The sequence below is a fragment of the Lontra canadensis genome, unplaced genomic scaffold, assembly GCF_010015895.1.
Source record: "Lontra canadensis isolate GAN:19392208 unplaced genomic scaffold, GSC_riverotter_1.0 scaffold3, whole genome shotgun sequence".
NCBI classification, from domain to species: domain Eukaryota; kingdom Metazoa; phylum Chordata; class Mammalia; order Carnivora; family Mustelidae; genus Lontra; species Lontra canadensis.
In genome coordinates, this window is record NW_022630997.1 from 16,497,297 (window position 1) to 16,511,451 (window position 14,155).

The 14,155-nt window shown below is 40.2% G+C and overlaps 1 protein-coding gene across 2 annotated transcripts in view; it reads left to right on the forward strand.

The window, feature by feature from the left end:
• ARMH3 (armadillo like helical domain containing 3) overlaps positions 1-14,155 on the forward strand; it is a 180,598-nt gene that overhangs the window by 137,907 nt on the left and 28,536 nt on the right. For both annotated transcript variants that reach the window (XM_032881700.1, XM_032881705.1), the window contains exon 24: positions 8,626-8,704. In XM_032881700.1, the coding sequence (XP_032737591.1) occupies positions 8,626-8,704 (79 nt within the window). The remainder of the gene's footprint in view (positions 1-8,625; positions 8,705-14,155) is intronic.

Consider the following 14,155-nt stretch of genomic DNA (forward strand, 5'->3'; position numbering starts at 1 on the left):
GCTAAAGTAATGGTAAAAGCTATCAAGGGTTTGCATTCTGTATCCCCCGGAACTCTGCCAGGAACTCCTGGCCTGTAGCTAGAGATGGTGTAAGGGAATCTGTAGCACAGAGCAATGTGATCTGAGCAGAGACTGGCTAATCTTGGAGGTGTTTTGACCCTAGGAAAATTTAGGAACCTCTGTTCATTTATTGAGAGAAAGTTTTAATAAACAGTAGACATTCCTAAGGGGAATGGATTAAGTGAGGTCTTTTATGGAAATGTAGATGGTCCATTTTACTTATGTGGTTCCTTCAACTCCTGTGGTTTGTTCTTCACCATTTACATTCATTGTGATTGTAGAAACAGTGGAAAAATGTCAGGCTGGTATGTAATGCAAGAAGGAATTCCATTCCTCTCTTACAGCAGAGCTAGAGGAGATAATTTAACCAAAGTGTAAAGCCCATGGCATCTTACTTGGCTTAAATCTATGGTTTGGGGCCATAGTAACTAGAAATTAGCACATTTTTCAAGCAAAGTAGCTATGACCAATTGCTTAACTTCCAGCAGGTGATGAGGTGGAAACCTACATTGGGCAAAGTCATGCATCAAGGTAGAAAGCCCAAACTGCCAAAATGCGTAGTCATGCACACAGCTTCAGAAAATGAGGCAGCTATCCCTCAGGCCGTGTGCATGTACATTTCGTACACATTAACTCCTTCTTGTTTCCCTCCAGTTAATGAATTGTGAACCTTCATTTGTTCAGTGCCGAGACTGGACGAAAATGTAGTCCGGTAGGTGAATAAGTTATCTAGTATGACACATGTGTTTTTCACCTAGAAATCAAGAGAAATGCTGAGCTCATATCATTCCTTAGGTTGAACTATGAGGCTTACTATAGTGTAGTCAATGACACACCTTTTCTCTTCCACTCCCTTCAAAATAAATTTGTGAACACAAATAAATCAAGTTCTCTTTAGTAATAAAGTAGATCAGTTTACATAGTTGGATCTTTGGGCAGGTCAAGCAGCTGGATGCAGTGGCCAATAGCACATCCTTCCTGATGGTTTCCAAAATGCCTTCTCCAGTAAGGTTGAAATGAACCCACGGTTGTGTCTCTGGTCCTGAAATGAGTGGCCACAGGAACAGCAGTATAAGAAAGGGGATAATTGGTATGAAAGGTAAAGCCTAGCATGTAGGGGATGAGTTAGAGGAACAACCCTAACAGGTCAGTCGCTAAAGTTTTGACTAGATAGTTTCAAAGTGAAAAGGTTAGAAGATATTCTTATTTGAGGTTTTATTTTGCTTAATGTTAATCAGCAGAGTCTCTGAGGCTTGTAATGCACTGCTGTTAATAGGCATCAAGGGAAATTGTTTTTTTGTTGTTGTTGAATTGGATGGGCTAAAGATTCATTGACTCCATGAGGAAGGAAGCTTATTACTGCATGAAATGGAGTATGTGAGGCAATTCTGAAGGTGAAAAGAAAGGCTAGTTTAAAATTAAATAACTTGGGGTGCCTGGCTGGCTCAGTTGGAAGAGTGTGAGATGCTTGATTTTGGGGTCGTAAGTTCAAGCCCCACCTTAGGTGTAGAGATTACTTTAAAATAAGTAAACTTTTAAATAACTCAACCTCAGATGAACCATTTTATCTGCTGCCACATACCACTCAGTCCTACCTTTACCCCTTCTCAGAAGCCAGTCTCTTACCTGTATGTTTAAAGATTTCCCAGGTAGAAGCGATTATAAATACAATTTTCTTGTCTTTAATTCCAGATATCTGAGAATAAACTCTATAGTATATTATATCTGGACTGCTTTTTTTAGGTCTTGGAAAGGGGAAGCTGCTTGTATTAAAAAAAAAAAAAGGTTCCATTTTGGTCAAGTTAGATGGTATATATAGGAAAACACAGAGGAAAGCTTTGCAAAGGCAATCCAGTAACATGAAAAAAACTAATACTAGAGTGTCTGGTGTCTTGTGCAAGGTCATACAGTCTAGAAGTGGAAGAATCCGGATTTTAACTTGGGTCCACTGCCCAGAAAGCCTTGCTTTTTGTATTATACATACCATGTTGTTCAGGGAAGCTGAGATATTTTAACTGGGCCTTTGAGGGAAAAATAAGACTTTGCTTTATAGGAGTAAAGAAAATAGCATTCCATGTGAAGAAAATCATGTAAGTAAAAGCATGATGTCCAGGTGTACGTGTTTAGCAAGTATTTGAAAATACAGGACTATAGTTCTTAGGAGGTTGGGGCTTGAGATACAGATTTATTTTTATCAGGCTTCAGATATGTACCCATAATCAGACTCTTTAAATCTGGTAGCCTTATAGGAGTAATTTTAGAGTGAAACTTTTAAGAATATTCCCAGTGTGTACCATCTTGAGTGTACCAGTTATGTTTCTTATTTCCTTGGAATAAGAGCTACAGAAACTTTTCCTATAAACAGCCTTTGCCTGTTTTTCTCCTTTGTGCCTGAAGGATTTACAAAACAGCTTTTAGAGATAGGCTGCTTCCTTCAAATAGCTCAGTAAGGAAACAATCACCATGTTCTGGGCTTCTGGGTGAAACTATTATTTATTTATTGTTTCATAAAAGACCCTTAGATGCTTTTGTCTGTGGGAGATAGTTGGGACTGTGAGAATTTGCATCTTTGGAGGATTTGCTTTAGATTCCCTCTGGATATGAGAGAGTCTCCATTCCCTATTAATCTACATTTCTACATTGTTAAGGTAACATTCTTCTGTATTTCTTGGGTAAGTTGGGTATTAACTATGTGTCTCAGCCATCATCCACCCAGCACTAGGGAAAAGAAAGCTGCTTTGCAGAGTCATGAGTCAGAGAGAATAAGTTAAAAATGGACCAAGAAATCCCTAGCCAGTTTGTGGCTCTCAGCCTTGCTGTTCCATCTGTCCACTTCATTTTGCTTCATTTTGTGTAAGTGACCCGTCTTTGGCAATCAGAAGTTGGCAGTTGCGTTAGAGGGTGGCCCAGATTCTTGTCCCTAAAGGTGCTTTGGGTACAGAGCTATCTCTCTGTGGCTGGTTTTAGCAGTTTACCTTTACTATGACATTGCCTGTTTTTCTTGTCTTTCCCTTTTGGGACTTCCTAATTCACTGGTATTAGAAGACCCAGTAACAGAGTATAACACACTCCCCCAGTCCTTCCTTACCCCTCCCCATCCCAAACAAACAAAAACGTAAACTTACTTTTAGAAAATATTAGATTGGTCAGAAATGGCAGAAAGTTTTTCTGTAGTCTCCCGGTAAGACTTAAGAGGAAGAGAAAGATTTACTGTCTTCAGGGACAACTTCAGTTCCTTCTTTGAAGGATAGCTGTTCATGTCTGAGCCACCTCTTCTCTTGGGATGGGAATAAAACATTTTTATTGTTATTTTCATACTTTTGAAAGATGAAAACATACTTTTTTAGCTGGGGATCGTGGATCTCCTTCCTTGTGGTAAGACTGAACAAAAACCTTCTTAGACTTTGATTTATTCATTCAGTTTGAAAACTTGAAATCTCTCAGTATGCCAGGTGTTTTGCTAAAGTCTTAGGAATATATTGGTGAGCAAAATAAATTTGGTCCCTGCTCTCACGGAGCATTTAGTTCAGTTTGAATAAAGCTGGAGGGGGGGATAAAAAAGCTGGGAGTTTGATTAGAAATTATATTCCCTTTCCCCACAAAGTTGGACTTCCAGACTCCTTTCCCTTTCCTTGGGCCTTACTTCTTTAAATCTTCTTCCTGCTTTTTCTTTTGTCACTTCTACTTTTGGTACCCTAAGAAATCATCACGTAACTCAAGGTCAGAAAGATTTACGTGTTCTTCTAAGATTTTTCCATTTTAGATCTGTGATCCATTCTGTTAATTTTTGTGTGTGGTGTGGGGTAAGGGATCAACTTCAGTCTTTTGCATGCAGATACCTGGTTTTGCCAGCACTATTTCTTGACTAGACTATCCTTTTCCCATTTATCTTGCCACCTATGTCAAAGGGACATCTTTTTTTGGTCATCTTTTTCGTATTTTAATTTTTTCATAATGGCTGTGATTGCTCATTCTTTGCCCATTCAAACCTTCCTCTTCTTCCTACTCCTCTTCCTCCTTTTAAGTCCCCTTTCCTAAAATACTTTTCGGCATAAAAGCTTTTGGCTGGCATAAACTGGGTTTTGTTTAAATACCTGGAAGGCTGTGATTAGATGAAAATCAACCTTAAGATGCAAATGAAAGGAAAAACAAACATCTCTTTCTTAGCCAGTATGTTGCTGCCCATCCTACTATTTTTCAGACATTGTCTCTCTTCAGTGTGTGTGTATCTTCACTATGGCACAGGCCACTCAGAAACCCCTGCAAGATCCTCATTTATTGAAGTCTCTGTTTCTCACTTAGTAAAGGCTAAAGGGCCCGGCACACTCTGCCTAGGAAACTGGTTACCCATGTAGCTATATTTGTGGCGTTTGTGATTGGAACTTTGAGGCATAGAAACCTCAGGATCCTCTTCTAGAGGGAAGGAAATAATAACCCACAATATAAAGGGTTTAAAGAGAGGAAGTCCACCTGCAGAAGCAGAATAAGAAGCAGACTTTATCCACTCTACTACTTTGCTAAAGATGGACTCTGGTTTGGAGTCTGCTTTGCCCAAATGGCCAGGGTCCTGTGGAGAGTAGATTATCTATATGGTAGTCTTCTCAATTGTCAGAACAAAATATCCTAGAATAGGTGGCTTAAAAAACAGATGTTCGTTTTGTCACAATTCTGGAGGCCAGAAGTCCCAGATCAGGGTTCAGCAGGGTCAATTTCTGGTAAGGACTTTCTTCTGCTTAGTTGACAGCTGCCTACTGCCTTGTGTCCTCACATGGTGGAGGGAAGGATGGAAGTGAGAGAAATTGCCATTTCTTCCTTGCTGGAACACTCAAGTTTTAGACTTAAGCATTAGATAGTTGCTACCTGCTAGATTTTGATCTGTAAAAGGAAAGAGAGCTAGTGTTAGAATCTTTGAGGGACCCCCCCCCCCCACCGCCAAAAAAAATGTTCAGAAGAGATGGTAGTAAATCCTTTTGGAGATGATATCAGTGGGAAGGGAAGCCTAAAGTAAAGAGAGAGGCTCCTCATCTATAAATCTAGTATGTCATCTTTTTCCCACTAGCATAAATCCTATTCTAGGACCTGGCCAGATGGGGCAGTGTGGAATCAGAACCCAGGTGAGCCCTATAGCAGGCTGCAGACTTCCTGGGGAAGGAGCAGCTAAGTATTTCAGTCACTGCAAAGGCATGTGTTACTCAGTGTGGGCGGACTTAGCCTGGTTTCAGTGTTTTGTCATCTCTTTGCTATCTCAGAACAAATTTCCATTTCAACGATATGAGGTCCCAAAAACTTTAATAGGAAGCTTCCAAGCCCTCTCTGAAATTCCTTGCTGCAGAGCCTGGAAGGAGAACAGCCAGTATCAGACAATTTTTCTTACCTCTTAGGCTTAGAGCCCTGCATGTGCCACCTCTAGTAAATCAGATTAGTACTCAGATTTTTAACTGTCCCAAAGAAACAGCAAGAAAAATAAAGCAGAGGCATATAGTCTGTGCCCTTTGTGGGTACTGGGTTAGAGACTGCTAACTCGGTTTAGACTGTTCCATCTGGCTTTAATTACCTGCTGAGACCTGAGGCTCTGGGATGGGAGTGTCACAGGGGAGGTTGGAGGATGATTTTACCTTTATTCCAAATTCCCAGAGTGGCATATCTGTCATACCCTCAGGATGAGTATGCTCAAACAATATCAGCATATATGCCCTACCAACATAGACCATCTGTAGATCCAAGTGACACTTGACAGGTACAACTTTGAGAAGGGAAGGAAATAAATATACTTTTTGAGGAGAATACTTTCCAGGCTTTTCCTTTCTCTCCCTCATTCCATTTCTCCTCCCTTCCTTCCTCTTCCCATTCCCTCTCCTGTCTTTCTTCCTTCTTCCATTTCTCCTTTCTCTTCTCCTTCTTTTTTTGCTTCCATGCTTTCTTTGCTAGTGCAAGAATTCCTTGGGTAGAAAGGGAACAGAATTATAGCATCCCCCTCACTTTCATTCCCAGGGATTATTTCATTGTCCAGACCTCACCAGCTTCACTGGGTTGCCAACTGGGCCCCCATGGCTGCTACTCACCCACCCAGACAGACATGAAGATACTTTGGAGTTCTCTGTTCTCCAAACTTAGGCAAGCAAAAACAAACAATCCTAGTTCAGTTGAATCAGAATTTTTTTTTAACATTTTCTCAAAAAAATTTTACTAAGAAGTTTAAGGAAAACCCAAAAGAAAAAAACCATTATAAAACCATGAAATGAATATATTACAGAGTTCAGATTTTTCTTCCTAAAATAACTGAGACCTAGTCATAGATAGATTTGATTACTCTATTTCATTTTCTTGATCTGTCACTCTTGGATGCTAGACCCTATGACTCATACTTTCTACTAAGTTAACTTGAACTTGGTACTGCTGCTGGGTTTGGGGGGATTCTCATTTCTTCTCTAAACCTCCTCCCCTGTCTTCTTACTGGGTTTAGACTCCAGGTTTTCCTTTCTGCTCCTGGACTGTTGTCATCCCTGCCAATACCCTCAAACCTCACCTTCTGAATGAGAAAAGTATTTGACCCCTACTTGGTCCAAATTCTTTCCCACTTTGGATTTAGACCAAATTACAACCTTAACTTGCAGATAACATCTCTACCCTTCTTGGTAGTCTCTGAAAAAAATAAGTTACCAGAATTCTCCTCTGTTCCTGACCCATTACTGTCCCATTTGACCTATTCATTCATTGAATATTTATTGAGTACCAGCTGTGTGCCAGGCACTGTGCTAGATATTTGACATTGCTTTATTATATAAATGTTGCAAGAATCCTCTAAGATTTAGTCATTCTTTCGACAAACATTTATTTTATGCCTACAATGTACTATTCCTGGGTACTGTACTAAGTGCTAAGGTAGGTGTTATTCCCACTTTTTCCCTCTGAGACATGTAGCTTCCTAAAAATCCAAAATAACAAATGGTCAAACCATGATTTTTTTTTGAAGTCTGACTTATACTTTTATACCCATATTAAATGGTTCAAGAATTTCATACTATCAATGTTATATTAAAAGAGAACATTGATTTCTGTTGCACTACCACATTCATATGGGTGCATGTACACACATACGTTTCAAAAACCTTTTAACTTTGTAATAATTTTAGAATTACAGAAAAAGTGCAGCAGTAGTACACAGAGTTCTTATATGCCCCTCGACCAGGTTTTCCCCATCTTACATTACCAAGATACAGTTATTCATCACCAAGAAACTGGCAGTGACACAGTCCTATTAACTAAGCTCCATATTTTATGTGGATTTTGCCAGTTTATTAATTTTCTCTTTCTGTTCCAGAGTCCAGTTCAGGGTATCACATGCATTTAGGTGTCATGTCTCCCCAGTATCTTCTGATCTGTGACAATTTCTCAAGTACAATTTTTCATGACCTTGGCAGTGTTAAGGAGTACCGGCCAAGTATTTTATAGAATGCCCCCAACTGGCTTTGTCGCATGTTTTTCTCATGATGAGACAGGTTGTGGGTTTGGGGAAGTAAATAACAGAGGTAAAGATCATAAGATCATACCAGGTGTAACATGACAGCTACATGAATCACTGGCCATGTTTACATTCATCATTTGGCTAATAAGGTAGCATTTGCCAAGATTCTTTACGGTAAAGCTACTGTTTGCCCTTTGACTACTCTGTTCTTTGGAAATAAGTCACTAAGTCTGTCCTAACTTCGTGGGAATGGGAACCAAGTTCCACCTCCTAAAGGGGAGAGTACCTACACATATTATTTGGGATTATTCTGTTAGAAAGATTTTTTTCTTCTCCCTATTTATTTAATCTATTTTGTATCAATGTGGACTTACAATAAACTCCGATCTGAAACCTGTGCTTTTTCTACTGCTCTAGACAAGAAATGACAAGGACCTACATATACACCAAAAGCATTGGTTTCAGGGAACTTTATTTCAGATTTCAGAGATTTTTTAAGGACTAGATTTGTTAAGACTTGGTGACCTTGAGTGTGAGGGTGATGGAGAGGAAGTGTTTCAAAATGACACTCAGATTTTGGTTTCAATGGCTGGAAATAAAATTTTGCCTTGAAATTATTAACTAACAAGTGTGAAGATTGGTTCTAGGCTTTGACAAAACTCAGATTCTTCAAAGATTGTATTTAGCCTATGTATTTATTGGTCCAGCTTTACTGAGTTCCCTGTTCTCCCAAGTCAGAGCAGAGCAAACAACTTTTCTTTCTGACTGAAACAGCAGGGCCCCCTAGTGGACAGCCCCCTGGGTCCTGTTTCTTGCCTGAAGGATGCTCCGGTTTTTTTTGTTTGGTTGAGATTTTTCCCCTCCCCTAGTTCATTTGCAGAGCAGAGACATTTGATTCTACTCTTGGTCTAAAAAATTTTAAATACCTCTTTCTTCAGAGTTCTCAGGTTCATCCCCATGTTCAATAAAAAGATAGTTAGCTTCTGACAATCACTCCTATGCACTCATACTCTAAACTAGAGGGTACTTGATACTTGTTTTTTACTCATTTATCTGCTTCTTCCATCTGATGTCATATTAATGTTAATTCTTTTTTTCAGAGCCATCATCAATCACTTTAACCCCAAAATTGAATCCTATGCTGCTGTGAATCACATATCCCAACTGTCAGAGGAGCAGGTAAGCCAGTACTCTCCCCAGAGTGACCCTAATAAGTTGTGGCTGGGATCAAGCAGTTGTCATTTCTGTGATAGCAGAAGTATTCTGTGACTGAGCTGGTAGCAGAAACCAGGCTTCTAAGAGCAATTACTAAGCGATTTGTTGATAGTACTTTAAATAGAGGGATGGCTTCTACTTTTGTGCCGTTGGAAGGGTTGATTTAATTATATAGAAGATATGTAGGTGAAAATTTAGTGAATTATTATTTTAGAGTGGGTGATAGGCATTTCTTTTTTTAATTTTAGGCAGAGAGTCATTTTGATATTTAAAAATAAGAAACGAGAACTTAGAAATGGATAAAACTGCCAATTAGAAAAACTCTGAGTTCAGCTTAATTTGATGCTGTTTGGTGTGTTAAAATATAAGCCCTTATTGGGGCAGATTTTCCTTAGTAATTGAGTTCTGTTTGCCTTGAGCTATTATTTCTGAGGTTTTTCTATGGTGTGGACTGAGCTGGAGATGCAGATAGCATTAGTGTTTGTTTTCCTTGAGTCTGGCCTGATTTCCCCTTCTCCCAAAGTGCCTGCACTCAGCTCTGCATTATATAAAAGTACAGATGGGGCATTAGTGTGGCATGGGATTGAACTTGATGTTTCAGAATGAGACTCTTGAGTCCTGATTTTAAAAGCACAAAGTGAGACATTCTATTCACACAATCTCCTTTCTTCCTCACCCCCCCAACCCACCAACTCCCAAGATGGAGGGCCAGGGTAGTGATGAGTTGAAAGCCCAGGTATAAGTTCCAAACCAAAAAAAAACATACTCTCCTCTCCCTTTTTTTTTTTTTTTTTTTTTTTTTTTTTGCCAATGTATCAGTATACCCTTCTCTGAGTCCTTTGCTGGTATAGCCAGCCAGCTCTGGTGTGAACCTGTGTTCCAGTGTTTCTAAAAGCTCTTCAGCTCACTCAGTGAGGCAGCAGGCAGCCTTTGGCCTAACAGACAGGCTTCTCAGCATTCCCACCAGTGGCTCTTTACTCAGCCAGATGGATAGGACTCTATTAGACTATCAGTTGTTCCCTTTGACATATTTGTTCTCTTTTGTGAGGCCAGCTGTGAGATTTCCATCCTCTTATTTAAACTGCTTTTATAAATGGCTTTCATTTTCTTTCTTCATGAGTACTGTTCTTTGATGCCACTGCTCTCAGTGAGGTGCTTCGGGATGCTACCTTCTTCCTGTTGGACCAGTTCAGATCAGTTTACTTTGTCATTTTTATGCAAAAGAATTCAACATCTTGAGTTTTGTATGGGGAAAGAAAGGGTGACTTTCCTACCACAGTGAGCTCTGGTTAGTCTAAAAGCTTTTTTTTTTAAAAAAAAAAAAAAAGGACACATTTTCCCTGTGAGCCACGTGCAGTATTCACCCCCCAGCAGCTTGGGAAGGTCAGGCTGAAATCTCTTTACAGCAGTAGCAGCCACAGACCAATAATAAAAATCCATTCTGGCGCATGAGGCAATCTGGAAAAGGATGATTAGCAAGCACGTGTCCTCACCCTCCTCCAACTTCTCTCAAAGTTAAATGAAGTGATGAAAGTGTCTCAGAAAGAGTCCACAAGCCAGAGATGAGGCGATTTCTGTGGGGAGAGAGAGTATACAGCCCTATTCAAGAGTGGGGAGAGGATAGCAGCTCTCAAAGGAATAAATAATTATATGCCTGCTGTTTACAAGGTATGGTGCTGGGTAGTGGGGAGAGTGGTGAATAATCTAAGCGTAGTCCTTGTGTCATGGAGTTTTTGTACACCTGCTCTCTCTCTTAGCAATCCTTTTCACTTAGGGAGTGGGGAAAGGGTGATACTATTCTGGGACCCTTTTCAAAACTGCCCTCAAAATAGTTGTTGCTTCTCTTCCCTGACTGACTTTGAAGGGCGCTGAATGACAGCATTACAGTGCACTTGGTTTTATTCTCAGCACTATCGGATTAGAAGTATTTGACTGCCTTGATAATCTCCAACATGTGTTGCAGCACTTCTCTCCCTTCACTTGTGAATATCAGTGCTAATATCACTTAATGTTAAGTGTATTCACAGCTTCCTGAAGAGCTGGCTTTGGGATCCAGCAGGGCCCTGCACTTGTTAGCCTCAAACTAAGTCCAAAGAAAACATCAGGAACTCAATCCCCAAGTAGATTCTAACGTACTCCTAAAATAAAACCTAAAGACCATGGATAGGTGTTAACTAGAATTTATAGCACTTTGTAAAATAGCAGACAAAAGAGGGCTCTTGCTAGATCTGCCTGCCCAGCCTGCCATTTTGTTCTGGCGAGAGATTTGTGAATTTTTTTTTTTTTTAACCATTTTATTTATTTGACAGACAGAATACAAGTAGGCAGAGAGGCAGGCAGAGAGAGAGAGGAAGGGAAGCAGGCTCCCTACTGAGCAGAGAGCCTGATGCGGGGCTCGATCCCAGGACCCTGGGATCATGACCTGAGCTGAAGGCAGAGGCTTTAACCCACTGAGCCACCCAGGCGCCCCAAAGATTTGTGAATTTTTTAGTTCTGACAACACCCAGACACATCCCAGCATCTGTCTGAGGCATTTCAAGGTGATGTTTGTAAATTCATTATTACTTAATAAATAAAGCCCATTCTCTCACCCTGGAGCTGTTTTTCAGATTTCCAGAGATACATGACATTTTTCGGTTACTTCTCATTGTCTTCATGGAGGACAAAGCCCTTGAAACAGTCAGTACCCTCAGTGTAACTGAATGATTATGCATTATCTAGTATAATAAACTGCATGCATTTTTTATATTTTATACACAGCTGTAACATTTGTCCAAGGTTGATTGTGAAGCTTGTCCATTTTGACTCCTTTTTTGTGTGTGTGGTAAAATGTACATAAAATTTACCATTTTAACCATTTTCCAATGTATAGTTCAGTGGCATTAAGTATATTCACATCATTGTGCAGCCATCACTGCTATACATCTCCAGAACTTTTTCATTATTCCATACTGAAAGCCTATGCCCATTAAACAATAACTACCCATTCCCTCCCCCCTCTTGAAGGTAACCACTGTTGTACTTTCTGTCTCTCTATATATGTCCTTTTTTTTTTTTTTTTTTTTTTTTTTTTTCTTAAATAGAGCCCATATTGAGGAGCCAGTCTGGCTCAGTGGGAGGAACGTGTGACTCTTGATCTTGGGATTATAGGTTTGAGTCCCACACTGACAAATAAGTGAATAAAATCTTAAAAAAAAAAAAAAAGAAAAAGAAAACACATTTCACTATAGTAAAATTTTAATGGAATAATTAATTTTAGATGTTATGCAACATGAAAGAACATATTTTTAAAAAGGGGAGCTTGGGTGGTTCAGTCAGTGAAACATCTGACTTTAGCTCAGGTCATGATCTCAGGGCCCTGGGATCTAGCCCTGCATGGTGCTCCATGCTCAGCAAGGAGTCTGCTTGTCCCTCTCTCCCTCCCTACATCCTGTTTGTGCACACATGCATTCTCTCTCTCGTATAAATAAATGACATACTGATTTATGTCAGCTCTAATTTCCTAATAGGTAAGAGAGGGCTTCATGGTAGAACTTTATAAAAGATTCTCTAGAGCCCTGAATATCTAGAGTACATAGTCACAATTTAGGATTCAAGTCAAAACCGTCTCTGAGCACCTGATTCCTTAAGATTTTAGTCACATTGATGACCAATTTTGTGACTTTGAAATATCCCGTTGGAAAACAAATAAATGATTAGCCCACCCTTTTTTTTTTTTTAAGATTTTATTTATTGGGGTGCCTGGGTGGCTCAGGGGGTTAAAGCCTCTGCCTTTGGCTCAGGTCATGATCCCGGGGTCCTGGGATCAAGCCCCGCATCAGGCTCTCTGCTCAGCAGGGAGCCTGCTTCCCTTCCTCTCTCTGCCTGCCTCTCTGCCTACTTGTGATCTCTGTCAAATAAATAAATAAAATCTTTTTTAAAAATGCTATTTAAAAAAAGATTTTATTTATTAGAGAGAGAGAAGGTGCACAAGGTGCAGAGGGAGAGGGAGAAGCAGACTCCCTGCTGAGGAGGGCCTCTGTCCCCAGTTCCTGAGATCATGACTTCAGCTGAAGGCAGACACTTAAGGGACTGAGCCACTGAGGCACCCTGCACTATTGCTTTCTTTAGGCTTCCTTCAGCTATAAGTATTTTAGCATTTAGTGCCTGCTGTTTGCTTCAGATTGTGCTAGCCATTTGAGGAATACAGAAATATGATAAACGGTCTTTGTTCTCAGAAGATGGAATAAATTCAAGAGATTGCTTACAGCTTATTGATAGCTGACCGGTACTAGCAGTAGGATCTGTGAGCTTCTGTTAGAGGAAGATCTCTGTAGGTTGTGGTGGTCAAGAAATGCCATATGGAGGAAAGAATTGGGTGGACCTTCAAAGAGCAGGGATAGGGATTGGATAAATGAAGAGGCATAGATTATAAAATGTACTCAAGGGGCATCTGGGTGGCTCAGTGGGTTAAGGCCTCTGCCTTTGGCTTAGGTCATGATCCCAGGCTCCTGGGATCCAGCCCTGAATCAGGTTCTCTGCTCAGCAGGGAGCCTGCTTCCTCCTCTCTCTCTGCCTGCTTCTCTGCCTACTTATGAACTCTATCTGTCAAATGAATAAATAAAATCTTTAAAAAATAAAAATAAATAAAAATAAATAAAATGTACTCAAAGCCAGGACCTGAAAAAAGACAGAAAGAAGAGAGAAGAGTCCCAGAGTTTCTATAAATCTTGTCCTTGGGTCACAGGGTACCCAGAGGCTGAATGACTTAGAAATACAATTCAGGGGACTCCTGGGTAGCTCAGTCAGTTAAGCATCTGTCTGCCTTTGGCTCAGGTCATAATCTCAGGATGGAGGGATCAAGCCCTGCTTCTGGCTCCCTGCTTGGTGGGAAGCCTGCCCCTCCCTCTTCCTCTGCCTGCCCCTCCCCCTGCTCTCTCTCTCTCAATCTCTCTCTGTCAAATAAATAAATAAAATCTTTGGGAGGAAAAAAAAAAAAAGAACAACAGTCCAGTCATTTAAATTGTGATCACAACTTCCATAATCCCTACTGTACTGACGCTAATCTCTGTTCTAATTGTCCTGCCTTTGATTCAGTTCGTAAGTGTTCATCAAAGGCCTAATATGAACTAGCCTCAGTGCTACGCATATGATGAGACCTACTGGGCAAACCAAGCTTTTTAAAAAAATGTTGGTAAAAAAACACATAGCAAAATTTACCACTGTAACCATTCATTTTTAAGTGTACAGTACAGTAGTGTTGACGTGTGCTTGTTGTTGCACAATTGATCTCCAGAACTATTTCATCTTGCAAAACTAAAGCCCTTTTGTTGAACAACTTACCTTTCCCCCTTCATCCTCACCCTGGCAACCAACATTCTACATTGTTTTCTACGAGTGGGCAAACCTCTTTTGAAACTGATGTACCTTTCAGGC